Below are 18,182 nucleotides of genomic sequence, written 5' to 3' on the forward strand. Positions count from 1 at the left end.
TAGTTAAAAAAGTCCAGCTTTGTACAACAATGCCAAGCAACCAGAGCTTCCAGGGACTAAGCCACTACCTAAAGACTATACATGGACTGACCCTGGACTCTGACCTCATAGGTAGCAATGAATATCCTAGTAAGAGCACCAGTGGAAGGGGAAGCCCTGGGTCCTGCTAAGACTGAACCCCCAGTGAACTAGACTGTTGGGGGGAGGGCGGCAATGGGGGGAGGGTGGGGAGGGGAACTCCCATAAGGAAGGGGCGGGGGAGGGGGATGTTTGCCCAGAAACCGGGAAAGGGAATAACATGTATATAAGAAATACTCAAGTTAATAAAAAAAAAAAAAGTCCAGCTTTGTACATCAGAAGCTACCCATCTCAGGTACTAGGGAGGCAAAAGGAGCCCACCTCAGGGTAGGGTTGCTGCCTGGGATCCTTCAGATCCCAGCCCCAAAGGCTCAAGAATTCCTAGGTGCAGTTGGGTGCCGCTGTCTCTGGATACCAGGGCTTGCTTTACCTTCCCTGCAACTGCCAACCAGGATGTAGTTTCTGTGTCTTTGCTTTGAAAAGCTTCTGTAAAATGCATTAAGGCTGCCTGTGAGAAGCCTTCCTCTCCAGGCAGTCACCAGCTGCTGGGAGGCATAGTATAGATTCTCAATTCGGATTCTGGTTGTGCTGAGTGGTCTTTGGGTCTCTATCCCACAAGACAGTGAGAAACAAACAAACAAACAAACACAGAAGACCCAAATTAAAAAAATATATATGGAAAGCAAAGGAGAAGCAAAACAACAGAAAATACTGACATTCAGAAAATGTTAATAAAGACATATTTTAAAAATCTATTCCACTCTGTTTGAAAGTCTAAAAGAAATAGACTAATTTCTAGACACATACAGCCTAACAAAATAAAACCAAAACAAGGTAAATAATTTAAAAAGATCCATAATCAGCTGGAGTGGATTTGGTCTAATGCTGCTTGTGTTCTAATTTTAATCTGGGTCCCCAAAACTGTTTGCACAAGAGAGACCTGCAAGGAAGATACTGAGGGACTAAGTTAATTCTGATTGGTAGATAAAGACGCTGGCAGACTGCAGGGCAGGGCAGACAGAGGTGGGACTTCAGGATTCTCAGGCTTGGGACCAGGAAGAGGAGGGAGAAGGAGATCCACCATGCCAGGAGAGTGTGGAGGGAGAAGAGACGCCAGGCCTGAGAAGAGTACAGGACAGAAAGGCATGGCCGCCACATGAAGGAGCCAGGAGCCCAGATGGGCAGCCCTCTGGGTTCAGAGCAGCCAAGAAGCACAGAGAACTCAATAAGTTGTAATTCAGAATTATCAGCAGGAGGCAGATTCTGTCAACAGTGGAGGTTAGGCAGTAGCCCAGCTATTGTGCTGATTAAGGCATATCAAAATATAAAAAGGCCTAGTACTGGACTCTCAAGAACCAACATCAACACTACTGAAATTAAATGACCTAGAAAAGGAAGAAAAACTTGCAAACTGTCTTTAATGGAACCAGTGTTATCCTGATCCCAGATAAAGACATAACAAAAGAAAATTAAAGATGATCTTCCTCCATTCCTAGAGGCATTGAGGTGTGGCAGAAAGGACTCCCTCTATGCTCAGTGTTCTGACCTGTGAACCTCTAAATGATTAGTAGCCTAACATTCCACGAAAAAAAAAAAAAAAGCAAGCCTGAGATGAATACCAGTCTGGTACTGTGCAGGCCCAGATGGGCTCCCAAGGCAGGGCGATAGCTGGAGACTAAAAGAATCCCACCTGGGACCATGGGCCCTGTCTTAGTTACAGTTTTACTGCTATCAACAGAAACCATGACCAAGGCAGCTCATAAGGACAACATTTACCTGGGGCTGGCTAACAGGTTCAGTCTATTATCGTCAAGGCAGGAACATGGCAGCATCCAGGCAGGCATGGTGCAGGCAAAGCTAAAAGTTCTACATCTTCATCTGAAGTCTGCTAGTAGAATACTCACTTGCAGGCACTAGAATGAGGGTCTTAAAGACCACACCCACAGTGCTATGCCTACTCCAATAGGGCCACACCTTCTAACAGTGCCACTCCCTGGGCCAGGTATATACAAACCATAACAGGCCCCAAGTGGGAGTGAGTCCGTGACAGATGACCCTCACAAGGGGCCACTCAGGGGGCCTGGCAAGGTCATTCCCAAGATGACCCCTGCCCAGTACCATAACTCATGAGCAGAGCATAGAACTCCTGAGATCACTGCTGAGATGACCTCAAACACCAGAGATCCTGGGCACCACTAAAGGAGTAAGCAGTGGTGGAAAGACGGAAGAGAAAAAGAAACAGACGGATGCCTCACCACCTACAGCAGGCAGGAGAGCTGGCTCCAGGCCCCTCAACTGCTGCAGCACTCAGAAAAGCAGGCCCTGCGCCTCCCTGAGCAGCACAATCCCTGACCCTGGATGTAAGGGCTGTAGGTGAGCCAGGAGGTCGTGAGTGTGGGAGAGTCAGCCCTGCCTCTTGTCTGTTGTGTAGTGGCAAAGAAGAGATCTCCTCCCCTCCCTTTTGCCCTCACCACCAACAGAGAGGGTGAGAGCTGGCTCCAATGGGGTCATGAAAGTAGGAGAGCCGGTCCTGCCCCTCGCCTGCTGTAGCACTTGGGAGAACAGGACCTGCAACTCATCTGGGCAACACAGTAGAGCTGACCCTGGATGTGGGAGTTGCTGGTGAGCTTGCCCCAAGAGCATAAGTCCAGGAGAGCTGGCCCTGCCTCTCTTCAGCTGAGCAGTGGTGTGGATGAGAGAGACACCCTCCTCACCTCCCTCATCCCTTGACATCTATGGCAGGCAGGAAAACTGGCTATGCCTCCTCACTCAGAACAGGCCCTATACCTCAACTGGGTAGCATGACAGAGCTGACCCTGGTTGCAGAGGTTGCTGGTGAGCTGGTCTGAGGGTGTGAGAGCAGAAAGGCGACTGGCTGACCAGTTCAGATACCTCTCAGGCCCAATTCCAGGTTTTTGAATTGGCCAACCCCATCATCTACCCCATCAGTGGACTGCTGGAGTGCATGAAGGGGCTGGTCCTAAGATCCAAAACTAGAGGACCTCCACGACACAGGCCAAAAACCGGATATTTGAGAGGAGACCTAGTGAGGTTCCAGTATTCATAAGAGTAGCAGAAGCCATAGGCCTCGCATTGGACCAACAAGTCATGGCAGTGAGCAACTGAAAGCAAATTAGTGTAGACAAAATGGTAGACTGGGACACACCATGATGTGTCCACAACGAAATTTTTTTTCTCTGTTGTGGGGAAAGTTGCAAGGGTAGAGGGTGAGTACAAAGGTAGGGTGGGATTGGGATGCAACGATGTGAAACTCAAAAAGAACCAATAAAAAAAGTTAAAAAAAAAAAAAAAAGAAAAAAGACGATCATCTCGATAAACATCAATATAAAAATTCTCAATAAAATACTTGCAAAATGAATCTAAGCTCATGCCAAGAACATTCATCATAACCAAGACTGTGACACTACACATAGCTGGTCCAACAAACATGACAAACATAAAACAGCAGACACTACCTATCACCTAGACTAAGACGGACAAAATCCAGTGTGGCTGCTTGACAAAAGCAGAGGAGCTACTTCACATAATGAAGGCTATGTACAACAGACATGAGCCAACACTCTAAATTCCCAAGTGATCAAAAACAAGGCAAGAGCATCCAATACCTTCATTCCCACTCCGCACAGTACTTGAAGTCTTAGCCAGAACAGTAAGACAGAAGGAGGAAATAAAGTGATAAAAGCAGTCAAAGTGTCCTTATTTGCACATGGCATGACTCTATACATGACAGACTACAGACTCCCAAAGCTTAAACCTGACAAACACTTTCAACAAGGTGACAGGCTAGAGAATTAACACAGAGACCTATCAATAGCAAACATACAGAGAAACGCCATTCGCAATAGCCACTTCATTAGTTACCGTTCTACTGTGCTGGTAAAACCAACCAATAAATCTATCTTTATACAACCTTTTCTACAAAAAAAAAAAAAAAAAACCTTAAGACCAGATCCCAAAAGTATGTGCAAAGCCATGGAAATCACATAATACCAGATCTTCTAGCAACAACCCTCAACACTAGAAGTCTGAAGAAGAATATTCTCAACAGGGCTCTGGGAAGGAAGATTCTGAACCCAGAACGTCATTACCCAACTAAAAGTACTGCAATGAAAGTAATAAATGGGATAGAGAATTGGCCACTGACCATGGGAATGCTTTCAAAGCCTGCGGTGCCTTCCAAGTCGCGCCATCTCACTTCCTATTGCCTTTTGATCACTACTCGGCATAGCTGTTCCTTAACACTTAAGTACTTAAGTATTCCCACCTCAGGACCTTTGCATCTGCTTGTTCCTCAGCCTGGACATTTTTCCTTCAAACATGTACATGACTTTGTCCCTTTCCTTTTCTGGTTTCTTCTTCTCAGGACGTCAGGCCTTTTAGATCACTCAGTACAGAATAACATCCCACCAATGCTCTGTATCCATCTAACCTCTTTATCTTTTATTTTCAAACACCCAGATACTATACATGCTAAGTCTGTCCCTCTCTACAAGAAGAGAACTAGGTCAGCCTTATACACTGAAGCTGTATCATGCTTGCAATGTACCTGGTCAGAGCAGATGCTACCTGTGAGCTAACTCTTGGATCCAACAGTTCCTCCTATCCTCTGCAAACTGGTTTCTTTTCCAACTCACTGAAAAGCACTCCCATCTACCTTTGCTAGGCCCAAAACTGTGAAGTGAAAAATTCATTATCCCCTTTCCTCCCATATAACTCAGCTATCTACTAAGTCTCATTGGTTCTACTACTATACGTACTGGGTCTGTCTCCTTGCCCCACTGTGGCCACCATACTGATCCAACTTACCACTGACTCTGAGTCCTCAGGAGACCTTAAAGGTCTACTTTCTGTATATGTCTCTCCCCATCATCCCACACCACCTTCTCCTCTGCTTCCTGTGTGTCAATCAAAATAACCTCGTGTATATAGCATGCCTTTTCTGCTTTCCTCATTACTTCCACCAAACTGTTGGTCCATGGCTGCAGGGCTGCTTCCCCTCATCCTTGGGTTTCATCTACAATGTCTTTCTCTGAAATCTTGCCACCCCTCTGGACCAATTCAGTCTCAGAGCAGCTTGTTAACATGGCCTAAGTGAACCACCTTACTAGTCCTCACCAAGATAGGACAAGACTCTCTTTTCTCTTTAGAGGTAGAGCTTACTTTGTAACCATGGCTGCTCTGGCCTGGAACTTTATATGTAGACCGGGCTGGTCTCCAACTTACAGAGATCTGCCTGCATCTGCCTCTCAAGTACTGAAATCAAAGGCATGTGCTATTATGTCTAGTATGATCCTTCACTCTTACTACCACACCAAGAGTGCTGGTAAGCCACTTCCTTCAGCACAGGTGTGATTAGTGCCTACTGAACCCCTGCCAGCTGTGCGTGCCAGTATCCCACTGACACCACGGGTCAGGTAGACAGTTGGATGCCTCATGACAAGAACAGTTAAAGTATTCTTTGAGACAGGCAGAGACATGCATCAAACCTTCATGATTTTGATACAATTCTCATGGCAAGAATGAAAAAAGCACCTACCACTACTGTTGACTCCCACTGACTTCCTGTGGAGCAGTGAACTGGACCCAGCAAGTCCTGGCATATTTCCCGGAGGCGGTATTCAAACCCTATTCAAAGAAAAACAAAACAGGAGCACATTATTAAGGGAATTGAAAATCAAGAAAATGCCAAGTTGTATACACATTCAAGCTAAATGAACAAATATTTTATCGCCTACTATGGGCAAAACATGTCTATTTCTCTCTATTTGAGGCCTATAGAGCCAAGAGTAGTTTCTCACTCATTCATCAGCCTCCAGACAATAGACAACACCCTCCCTGTCTGCTGGGCATATGGAAATAAGATGCAGTTCCATGGGAAACTGGTGGAAGGAGTGGGTTGACAGACCCTGTTTGAGAGAAAAGACTGCAGCTGTTGTGACAAGATCAGAAGTAGCAGGGCAACTTCAAAAGGAAGCTAACTACAGAATGACAACTGAATATGGCAAGATCAAGGGACGCAGGTACCACAGTATGGGTGGTGCTACTAACATCACGGGGGCTAGAAAAAATGAAAAGGATGAAGCTAGAATCTGAGGACTCTGAGTAGTAAGCAGTGTCTCCTGTGGTTTAACACACATTCCTCCTCTCACAGATGACAAAACAAGGAGAAAAGACTGGACACCGATGTACTGCCCAGGGACAATGAATAGACACATGGAAGAGAAGAGTCCAGATGATGCCTCTGCGGTACATAAGGGAGAGTTCCGCTCAACACTCAGGAAGGGGCAAAGCATTTCTGAAGAAGAGGGTTCTCGATCTAAGACATGACTGCATACCCCAGGCTCCTGTTTAGGAAGGCCACACAAAGAGTCAAAGGGCAAAACGAGAAAAGTCTACTGTGATTACAGGGCTTTACTACCATGCCCCTTTACACAGAGTCAGAGAGAAGCATGAGAGACTAGCTCTGCAAGCCACCTTGTAGACACGTGGTGCACTTTTCTATCTTTTACATACTGAGGTTTGTTTCCCTTAAATCATATCAAAATGGGGAAGGTGATAAAGGACAAAGCAAAGGACAGGCAAGGCTGTGGAGAAGCTCTGGGAGCAAAGCTGGGGCTGTGTGGGTCACGGAGAGTTGGAGGGGCCAGTCCTGTCACACACTGGGAACCAGGCTCAGGGGTAGTAGGAAAGCCTCGTAAACAGAATGAGAACTTCCCCACAAGGACTGAGAGGTGCCAGATGTCACTGCACAGCCCTCTTCCAGAACTTCCCTCTTCCTCCCTGTCGGGGGAGCTACTAAGAGCACAGGTACTCTGAGAGACCTGATGGAGTAGGGGTGGACTGGAGGACCCGGGGAGGCAGTGGAGAGCATGCATCATCTTCTAGCGAAAGGGGCTCAGAGAAGAGAGAAAAATATTGTCAACAGACACCCCTCTTTGAGCAACCTCACCTTCGTTCACGAGGTACCGAGCGTAGAGGAGGAGCCAGTGGCGATACTCGTGGCTTGACTGCAGAGTGAGTGCCGCAGCAACCTGGCTCTCTAGGTAGGCCAGGGTGCTCTCCTGCTGCACCACGTGAGGCACAGAGAAGAGCCGGGCAGCTTGCCTTCCAGAGCTGCAGAGACCAGCAAGGCAGGCACAGTAAGACAGGGTATACTACACTGGTGTGGAGGAACTGCTCCCGTGTGCCCCAGTGTACCCAGACAGGAGATGGAAGGGTGGAGGGCAAGTAAGTTGTCCAAGGCCTCCCAACCACCAGTTGATTAATCTACTATCAACCTCTGTATTCTTCATCAAAAGGCGGGCTGCATGGTAGCATCCATGCTCAGTACCTGCCATCTGGGGTCCTGAAATGACAGCCTTAACCACTCCCAAACCCTGTGCCACATGAGTTATCTATATGACCCTTAGGGCCCTCGCTGACTGTCACCTGGGCCTTTGAAATGATGGGGCCAGGGTTCTAGCTGTCCCTAAAACACACTTGATGAAGATCAAAACTGACAACCCCTCTACACTGAGCAGCGGTTAGGACACAGGAAACAAGCAGGGACCAGACCCAGGCCCTAGTATGGCACTGTTGACAGTGCCAAGAGTCTCAGCTCACGTACTTGGAGGTACGGCCTTGAATTATGGCTAATGGTCCTGAACACAGCATGGCATCCTGGGATGGCAGGCTGTTCCTGAAGTCTGCACACTGGGCCAGTGAATCTTGCTTGTCAGAAACCAGGTTCCTGAGAAAGCAAAGAAAGAAGCAGATGTCAGGAAAACCAGAAGACAAAAGGTCAGGAGAGCAAACCCTGCCTACCACACTGCAGCAGAAACTGCAGCGGAAACTGAGAGCTACTGTCCTCCAGGACAGGTGCCCATTACGGGCAGGCCTTTTAGTCACAGTCTGATAAATAAGAGGAGTGTCACTCAGCATTTTAGCTACATCGTCTTGGCTCTTAATGTCCAAGTGACCCCAGTATGAAATAGATTCTGAATGGCTGGCTCATAATGCTGGGGTTGCCCACGGCCCTATGTAGTCTGACGATACTCCACTTGCTGGCCAACACTAGGCCTCCAATTTTCCTGGTTCAGCCGTTCTCCCACCATTTCGGGACCCTCTACATAAGTGTTAAGAACATCTTCTCCATAAGAGAGAGGGTGCCTTTGTGTCCAGAACAAAAGACTGATGTCGTTTCCTTTCTGAGTCTCTGAAAGGTCACCCTTGCGATCCTCTGTCTCAACTTCCTGAGTAAGTGCTATTGTTACAGGCATGTACCTCCATGCCTGCCTCACCATAATCACACACTAATATAGAATTATTTGCAAATTGAGAAAAAGGGAGCAGAAATTTTTGGGGTTTTTTTACTGAAAAATAAATCTCAGTCCTGAATATGAATACGGCTGGCGGCAGACCAAGGAGGCAGACTTATGGCTGGTGGCAGACCGAGGAGGCAGCAGCTTCGGTTCTGAAGGAGTGGCTGGCACACAGCTCCTACACTGCATGCATATATCTGGGTTAGACTCTCTAGTGTGGCCAGGAAGATGACTCAAATGGATAAGACGCTCACTGCATAAGCGTGAGGACTGACGTTTAGATCTCTAGCGCCCATGTGAAAGCCAGGTAGGTATGACAACCTGCTCATAATCCCAGTGCCAAGAGCAGACACAGAGGATGGGGCAGGGAGGGGACTAGCTAGACTAGCCAAATCAGTGAGTTCCAGGTCCAGCGATCATCCCTGTCTTGGTAATAAGAGAGAGCAATAGAGGAAGACACCAGACATATACCTATACACATATCCACCCACACACATGCAAATATACAAATACATACACATACACACACCACGCACATTTTTAAAAAAATATAATGTCTACAGAAGTTTTACAAATACAAGAAGTGGCTCCAAATTCCAAACTGGTCAAAGGAAACACAGAACTCCCATCAGCAGCTTGATTTTCTCGGTGAGTCAGAAAGACCATTTTGGTTCAGTTGGGCCCACAGAATGGACTACTGACAAGGCTACCATGTTGGTGGTGATTAAGGAAGCCAGTCTATCAAGAACCACAAACATTTCAGTAACTGTTCTGATAAAACCGGCTCCAGGAAGTAAGATAGAGGCCAGTGCCCTTACCCACAGACTTTGAAGGGAAGGAAGCCCATTCACAAAACCCTACAGGGATGGCAGTGCACAACCAGGGGTTGGTGAGAGTTCAAAAGAAGCAAGGCCAAGCAGGAATGACCACCCTACCCTGGTAAAGAAACACTCCCAGGGAACAGGACCTTCTTACCATGTAGACAGGGATGGATTAAAACAGTAGGCTTTCCCATCTGACAAATTCATCACTGGGATTCCATGCTGTGTTAGCAAGATCTGTGACACCGTCATATCACTTCCTGGAGGACACCACGGGAATAAGTTCTAGTCAGTAACCATGAATGAATGTTCACTAACGGGGAAATCTAAGCCTGGCTCACACAGTCCCAGTACTAAGCCTCTGGACTACTTATACGTAATCTGTAGAGTGCTGCTTGTGCTTCAGCCAAGCCGTTCTGATAACCACCAGGATCTCTGTTACGCATTTTCATCCGCCCTGAAAGTCTGTCTCCCTGCTATGGAACAGCTCTAGCTCACTCTAAGCTGAGCCCTACGCCTGGTTCTTTATTTGGGCTAAGGGGCCAGGAACCACGCTGTACCAGACCAGGGGCTCTGCCCCGGGGAGAGAGGGCAACAGAGAGTGGGCTGTCTTTCCCTGCCCACCATGGGTTACCTGACAAGATGGAGTGTAGAGACTCTTCTTTCACCACCACCACCTGTCGGTGAACATCCCTAAGGAGACAGGGAACGGCTTATCGACACCCACCTCGAAGGCATGGGAATATCTTCACTACCCAACATCCTGGTCCCTGCCTATTTCCCCACCCTATTTTGCTCAAATCTACAGAAGAAAATCCAGGCAGCAGATCCACCAAGCCACTCCCAACACCCATACCCACCCTGAGAAAAACAGGAGTGTAGCCACCCTCTACTAAAGGACATCTCATTACCAGGGAACAATGCTAACTGCTCTTGGGCCCACCCAACCCCTACATAGCCCGGAGGCCCCAGCCTGTGCCTGCCTCTCACCAGACAGACAGTGTGGCTGCAGCGGTGAGTGCCATGACGTAGGGGCCCGTGCAGTGCAAAGTAGAAATTGGAGATGGAAGGAGGATGGGGGGAAGGAGACGGCGACCACAGGTAGAGAACACCGACAGCATCCTCTTTTCACAGGCAACACATACCACATCACTGCAAGGGAAGAGGAGGGAAGGCGTCACAGGGGCCAGGTGAATGATGCAGAGCCTGCTTTCCTCCAGGGCCTTGAGGGGCCTCCCTCATACATTTGCACTGAGCAGGTGCTGTTACTGGGATGGCAAGGAAAGGACTATGCAAGCACCAGGGCAGGGGGACAACAAGGCAGAAAGCCTGCTTGAGCACTTACAAATGGACTTCTGTTTTCCCCAGGTAACCCAAAGTCCTGTTCACACTGATACTGACCAAGGGGTGCAGGTACTTCACAGAGCTACTCACCATGATGGTCACCCAAAACATGTGCCTAACTCATCAGATAAGACCAGGGTGCCCAGGTGACAGGCTCCTGGCTACAACAGTCAGGAAAGTGCAGACAGGACTTCAGGGAGCAGGCTGGGGGCTGGGAGGAGAGTAGGGCACTAGCACCAGCTGCTACAGGATCACCAGCTGAGCACTCCAGGCTGTCAGGGCCAGGACAGGAGAGGTGCCACTCCACGAGCAAGGAGTGCTTCACAAGAGCACCCCTGATCGAGACGTGGTCCTCAAGGAAGCCTACAACCAGCAGCCAGGCCATGAGCATGAGTTCCTAACACCCTAGCAAGACATATGGAGCCCTAGTGAATCAGGGGCTTAGTCTGCTTTGTATAATCAGCCCGTCTCACCCAGGACGTTGGATGAAAATCCAGGGTCAGGGAAAGCACCAGGGCAATTTCCCCTGCTGGAGAGCACTCCCAACTCTTCCACTCTAAGGACAGAGTGCAAGGAAGACACTTGTGTTTCTAAATGTCTATTTCAAACACGAACAGAGGAAAACTTTGAACAGGACCTAGTCTCAGGGAGGTGCTCTCTGATTTAACTGTGGTCTGTCTAATCATCTCTCATGGTCTGGGCCTTTCTTTAGCCAGTTCCCAGTAATGAAGCTGTGACATGGGCTGCAACACTGGACAGGGACCTTTGTAGGGTTGGCCTGTATAGGAGAGGCTCCCATTCCTGAAGCTATATTGCTACAGGAAAGTCTGTGCTGACATCCTTGGACTCCTGCTGGAACATGCCACTTGCCTTAGGACCAGAGACATATAATTGGTATCAACAACAACACCAAATGCACAGGAAACGAGGACTTAAAACTCAGTGATCTGTGCCAGGGGGGAAATCTCAAGGAGAAACAGAACTGTGGGATCTTTCAGGACCTAATACTATAAACTCACTTGGGTCCAAGGGAATCTGAAGATCTACCAAGCCAGTTAGGTAAGAGGCATTGACACATGACCTCAAGGCAGGCAACCAAGGATCTAACCAAATTGTTTTCTGAGAGATCACTGCTGCAAAGCCCTATCTGCTACACGGATGGCCATAAGACATGGTAAGGTGGAACACAGCCACATCATCAAAGAAGCTTCTTCCCTGCTACTGGGTCCCGTTCAAAGTTTTCCTCTGTTCATACTTTGAAAATAGACAGTTGTAAACAAGAGACTGCTGGGTACCTTAAGAGGAAGTGCTGGTTATCTTTTTCAAGTAAGCCAAGAAGGATGAGACCCTTGCACTGCTATAAGAAGGCCCCGGGTGATTGCACTGAACGAAGACAAGCCCCACCCACAATCCCACCTCCCTAGTCAGCAGGGCTAAGGCTTGCAGCACCATCAGTCCATCCTACCCAGCACGGTAGATGAAAGTCCAGGGTCCAGGGAAAGGACCTGCCCAGGCCAGGGAGAGGCAGGCAGACCTCAGGCAGGGGTCTTGCTAGACTGGGTAACCCCAAGCTCAAAGCCTACCTGCAACAGTATAAGGCAAGGACACTAACAGAGTAGGGACTGAGATGGTGAATCAACATTCTAAAGGCCCCAGGAACTGTTCCCCTCTCACAGGTTATACTCCATAACTGAGCTGGTGCCGTCCACCATGGCTTACCAGCTGCCGGCAGCAGTGAGGACACGGCTGCTGAGCACTGTCTCCCACTCCTTCCCTTCACGGTTGCACTTCAGGCGACTCAGTCTTATCCCCCCAACAGTGGTCACTTCATTCTCCACCTCAATGTACATGGAGGGGTCAGAGCTCACCTGGATGGAGGAAAGCAACACATGACTTCAGGTAGCAATGGGTCTGTTCATGTGGCAGTTCCTGGAGATGTGGGACATTCAGGGACTGTATGACAACCTGGGCTCTGAGGCAGGGCAAAGACAACAAAGAAGCAGACTAGCTGACCAGCCACCAGAGAAGAGTGACAGGGCCTGGGGGGGTGTCATCTCACAGAGGTATAACTTGCCCAAGACTACAGCCATGGTCTTGGAAATAAGCCTCAGATTGAAGGATCACCAAAGGCTGCAATGTCTGCTAAGAGAGGAGCCTATAAAAACCCAAGGTGCTCTCCACATTAACAAGCTTCCCTGTGTAATACTGTGGCACTGCATAGCCCACATTACCATGGTCTAGTTCAATGCCTGGCATGAGATGGATTCAGCATTGTACAGACCTACAGATCTGATCTGTAGACGCTGGGTTCTGTATGGACACCAGGCAGAAAAGCTGGCCAATTACATGAGTGTAAGTAGGTTAACTGGAGTAGAGGCTGCTTAAAAGCAAGGAGCTACATTCTCCATGACACCAGAAACCAAGATGGCTCCACGTGGTACTGAGAGCTGAAGACACCTGAGGAAGAGCTAATAGAACTTGAGAGTTTTGAGACACTGCCTGCTGAAAATACCCAACACACACACACACAAAGAATGAGCACGTGCACACGCACGCACAGGCACAGACATACATGAGCAAATCATGTGTGTGCTGTCCCTGCGTAACCCTTGTGCAGCATGACCCACACATACTACGGCTGGAAGATATGGTGCCTGTTCTCAAGCACCGCAACACCACCCCATGTGGCCAGGGAAAAATGACACAAATACAGAGTCCAACGAGGTTGTCTAAGGAGGCGTACAGTGAAATAATAGATGAGTAAAATGCCCCTATAATGGGAGAGGCATGGACACATATGCTGGGCCAAAGAATGAGGGGCATTTGCATATAAAGGATTATTTAGTCTAACACTGTTTGAATAATTTCATGGTTAAAAGACTCTACTCTTGGGACTACAGAGATGGCTCAGTGGTTTAAAGCATGTGTTGCCCGTGCAGAGGACCTGACTCAACTCCCAGCACCCACATGGCAGCTCACAACCATCTGTAACTCCAATTCCAGAGGAACTGATGCCGTCTTCTGACCTCGGGGAAACAAGCATGCATGTGGTATACATACATAGGTATGGGCAAAATATTTATACTCGTAAAATGAAAAGAAAATAAAACTAAAAAGAAACATTAGAAAGAATCTCTTATTATAAGCCAGGTCTTGAGAGGCAGCTAAGAACAGCGAGGCTACGGCAGAACACAGACATATGTGCCATGGGTACCCATCCTGACGCTGTCAAGGGGAGTGGAAGACTTGCGAGAGGACACAGGTCAGGTCTTGAAAGAGTTGGTATCCAGACTGGACGGTAAGGGCAGCCCTAGCAGTTGAGACTTAAAAGTAAAATTAAAGAGAGGAAGAGACATGACCCCAGTCAGCTAGTATCCCTCCAGAAGAAGATGGAGTCCCCAAGGTGAGACTATATTAGGGGAAAAGGAATGTGAGAAAGTGGTAGGGGTCCCAGTCCTCACCTGGAGGGTGAATGCTCTCTGCGGGCCTGGAATTGGCAGCTTCAGTGCAAGTGCTGGTGCAGACAGACACATGGCCTCCTTCTCTGCAGACAGGGCAGCTGGAGACTAAAAGAGCCAGAAATACCCTGAGCTCCACCTAAACACTACATGGGTAAGTAAGTTACCCAGAGGTAAGGACCTAAGGTGAGGCTGGGCCTGTTCCCAAGGCATGTCCGCCTGCTCTGGAAGGCAGAAAGCACAAGGGAATGCTACAAGGATCCCCACCTGACAGATGAGGGGGCTGACATCAGGGGACCAGTTGTGGTGTAGCTATTTCCTCTGAGTGCCATCTCGCCATCATGGAGCAGAGACTGCTGTGGTGACCTACAGAATATGTTGGCCCCACGTCATGGCAACGAAATAAGCAAAACAATACAGTGATAGCTGGGTCTACAGTACCAAAAATGGGGCTATTAACCTTCCCTCAATGGAGCTGGGGAGGGAGGGTACTAGACTCTCACCTGACATCCCAGACAACATTCCCTCCCACCACCAGGCTGCGAGGTCTTCAGGAGTGGGTCAGGTCAGAGCACTAAGTCTGCCAGGGCGGCACTTTCCACTGCAGTGCTTCTGAATGTGTGCACTGTCTGCTCATGCTCCTTCAGTAGTCCCAGCGGGACGTATATGGAGTCATGTCTTTGAGCTTTGGTGCCCTGTATGAAGTACATGGGCACTTCTTTTCTGTCTCCCAGAAAGTCTTAACAGGCCTACTCCACGTTTCTGTGAGCGGCAGACAGGTCTGAAAGAACACAGCCTACATGGTACAGTGAATGGTGTGTCTAAGCTCTCACCCTAGTAAGACACCCCCCACACACAGGGGCCTCCCAGGGAGTCCGGATGGGGCAGGCAAGGCAGCCCACAGTCCTCACCTGGACGGACAGAGACACGGGCAGAAGACGGGAGTCCTTCCTAGGGCGGCCTTTCTTCTTCTTCTCCACCGTCTCCACCTCAAGCTCAAGTTTGCGCTTGGACAGTGAGGAGGGCTTGGCCAGGTGGACCTTCTCATCGCTGTCACTACTACTGTCCAGCTCCCGGGACCTCAGCTCCCTGACGAGGTTCTGCTCTTTCAACCTGAAATCAAAGACATCTGTAATTCTGTCTACAAAGCCATTCACTCTATGATTTCTCCCTCCCCCCCCCCTCTCTCTCGATTTTTATTTGTTTCATGTGTGTGGGTAGTATTTTGCTTACATGTGTATCTAAGTGTCATGTGTGTGCCTGGTGCCCTCCAGGCCAGACTCGCTGGAACTGGAATTACAGACAGTTGTAAGAAGCCATCCTGTGGGTACTGGGAATTGAACATGGGTCCTATGTAATAACTACAAGAACTCTTAACCCCAAGCCATCTCTCTAAACCCTGTATGTGTTTTTAACAAAATCACTCTTCTCAAGATTTTCTAAACAGTGTAAAGAAAGAGCTTCTGGTTTCTACTCTAACAATGAGCTTGAGATGCTAAATAACAATAGCTGAAAACTGGAAAGCAGGAACTCTTTCTGGACCCATCAAAAGGTGACAGTGCCAGCTACTTGCTAGACCCTGAGTGTGGGCAAGCTTCAGGGAAAACTGCTGGAGCTATTGACATGAGGGTCCCCACACATCGTTTTGACATCCAAGGACCCTACTAGGTTTTAGTCAAAGATGGAGAAAATTCCATGGCTTAGGGAAAAGCAATCAGTTTGAAACATAACCCTTCCATTCTCTAAAGCCCTCAGGAAAACTAAAATCAAGGACAAGACAAGGCTGCCCAGTCTCTCCCTACTTATTCAATATAGTACTTGAAGTTCCAGCTAGAACAACTGGACAACAAAAGGAGATCAAAGGGATACAAATTGGAAAGGAAGAAGTCAAAGGGTCACTATTGATGGATACGACAGTATTTTTAAGTGACCCCAAAAATTCTACCAGAGAACTCCTACACGTAATAGATAACTTAAACAAAGTGGCTAGATATAAAATTAACTCAAATAAATTAGTATCCTTCCTCTACTCAAAGGATAAACAGGCTGAGAAAGAAATTAGAGAAACGACAATAATCACAAATAATATAAAGTATCTTGGTGTGACTCTAACCAAGCAAGTGAAAGATCTTTATGACAAGAACTTCAAGTCTCTCAAGAAAGAAATTGAAGAAGACCCCAGAAAATGGAGAGATCTCCCATGCTCATGTGTTGATAGGATAAACATGTAAAAATGGCCATCTTACCAAAACCAATCTACAGATTCAATGCAATCCCCACCAAAAGTCCAACTCAATTCTACACAGAGATAGACCAATTCTCAACTTCGTATGGAAAATCAAAAAACCCAGGACAGCTAAAACAATTCTCAACAATAAGAGAACTTCTGGGGGAAATTAGCATCCCTGACCTCATATTACAGAGCAATTATGATTAAAAACTGCATGGTATTAGTACAGAGACAGGCAGATAGATAATGGAATAGGATTGAAGACCCAGAAATAAACCCACACACCTATGGTCACTTGACCTTTGACAAAGAAGCCAAAACCATACAGTGGAAAAAAGAAAGCATCTTCAACAAATGGTGCTGGTCTAACTGGTGGTCAGCATGTAGAAGAATGCAGACTGATCCATTTTTATCTCCTTGTACAAAGCTCAAATCCAAGTAGATCAAGGACCTCCACATAAAACTAGATACACTGACTCTAATAGAAGAAAAAGTGGAAAAGAGCCTCAAACACATGGGCACAGGGGAAAATTTCCTGAACAGAACACAAATGGCTCAGGCTCTAATAAGATCAACAATTGACAATAGAACCTCATAAAGTTGCAAAGCTTCTATAAGGCAAAGGACACTGTCATCAGGACAAAATGGCAACCTACAGATTAGGAAAGATCTTTACTAATCCTACATCCGATGGAGGGCTAATATCCAAAACATGCAAAGATCTCAAGAAACTCCAGAAATCCAAATAGCCCTATTGAAAAATGGGCTACAGAGCCAAACAAAAGAATTCTCAACTGAGGAATCTCCAATGGCCAAGAAGCACCTAAAGAAATGGTCAACATCCTTAGTCATCAGGGAAATGCAAATCAAAACAACTCTGAAATTCCACCTCTCACCAGTCAGAACGGCTAAGATCAAAAAAAACTCAGGCAACAGCAGATGCTGTCAAGGATATGGAGAAAGAGGAACACTCCTTCACTGCTGGTGGAATTGCAAACTGGTACAACCAGTTTCAAATCAATCTGACAGTTCCTCAAAAAAATGGAAATAGTTCTACCTGACGATCCAGCTATACCACTCCTGGGCATACACCTAAAAGATGCTCCAACATATAACAAGGACATATGATCCACTATGTTCATAGAAGTTTTATTTATAATAGCCAGAAGCTGGGAACAACCCAGATGTCCTTCAACAGAAGAACGGATACAGAAAATGTGATGCATTTACATAATGGAATACTACTCAGCTATTAAAAATGATGACTTGATGAACTTTGTAGGCAAATGGACGGAACTAGACAATATCATCCTGAGTGAGGTAACCCAGACCCATAATGACATACATGGTATGTACTCATTGATAAGTGGATATTAGCCCAAAAGCTCAGAATACACATGATACAACTCACAGACCATATGAAGCTTAACAAGAAGGAAGGTCCAAGTATGGTTGCTTCAATCCCACTTAGAAGGGGAACAAAATAATTACAGGAGACAGAGAGAGGGAAGGACATGCATGGGTGGGTGGGGAAAGAGGCAGGATCAGGTATGGAGGAGACAGGAGAACCAGGAGAATCAATAGAAATGCGCAGCAGTGTGGAGTGGGGCATGAGGAAACCACTGGAGAGCTCTAGACACTGGAGAGCTCTAGGGATGTAGGAGGCTCCCAGGGCCCAACAGGGATAACATTAGCTGAAATACCCAGCAGAGGGGAGATAGAACCTGAAGAGACCTCCTCCAGTAGATAGATGTGGCACTCAGCTGAGCGATGGGACCACCCACCCATCTCAAAATTTTCAACACAGAATTGCTCCTGTCTAAAGGAAATACAGGGACCCCCAAAAAAAAAAAAATGGGGCAGAGACTGAAAGAAAGGCCATCCAGAGACTGCCCCACCTTGGCATCCATCCCATGGGTAGACACCAACC

At 47.4% G+C, this 18,182-nt stretch overlaps 1 protein-coding gene and 1 pseudogene across 18 annotated transcripts in view; one reads left to right on the plus strand and one right to left on the minus strand.

Moving 5' to 3' along the window:
• Hira (histone cell cycle regulator) overlaps window positions 1-18,182 on the minus strand; it is a 109,044-nt gene that overhangs the window by 9,864 nt on the left and 80,998 nt on the right. For 14 of the 18 annotated variants that reach the window (XR_015632841.1, XR_015632842.1, NM_001135760.1 and 11 more), the window contains 9 exons: window positions 14,934-15,135; window positions 14,026-14,130; window positions 12,284-12,432; window positions 10,211-10,372; window positions 9,855-9,913; window positions 9,375-9,480; window positions 7,706-7,828; window positions 7,049-7,212; window positions 5,636-5,724 (listed from right to left, as the gene is read on the minus strand). Coding sequence is in view for 14 of the 18 variants with exons in the window: in NM_001135760.1 (NP_001129232.1) it covers window positions 5,636-5,724; window positions 7,049-7,212; window positions 7,706-7,828; window positions 9,375-9,480; window positions 9,855-9,913; window positions 10,211-10,372; window positions 12,284-12,432; window positions 14,026-14,130; window positions 14,934-15,135 (1,159 nt within the window). In the remaining 4 variants the exon portion in view is untranslated. Of the gene's footprint in view, window positions 1-5,635; window positions 5,725-7,048; window positions 7,213-7,705; window positions 7,829-9,374; window positions 9,481-9,854; window positions 9,914-10,210; window positions 10,373-12,283; window positions 12,433-14,025; window positions 14,389-14,933; window positions 15,136-18,182 lie in introns of all 18 variants that reach the window. The other 4 variants (XR_015632844.1, XR_015632843.1, XM_087576716.1 and 1 more) reach the window with 2 other exon arrangements.
• Window positions 1,564-1,658, plus strand: LOC120095770 (small nucleolar RNA SNORA17; annotated as a pseudogene).

The sequence above is a fragment of the Rattus norvegicus genome, chromosome 11 (assembly GCF_021556685.1).
Source record: "Rattus norvegicus strain SHRSP/BbbUtx chromosome 11, alternate assembly SHRSP_T2T, whole genome shotgun sequence".
Classification (NCBI taxonomy): domain Eukaryota; kingdom Metazoa; phylum Chordata; class Mammalia; order Rodentia; family Muridae; genus Rattus; species Rattus norvegicus.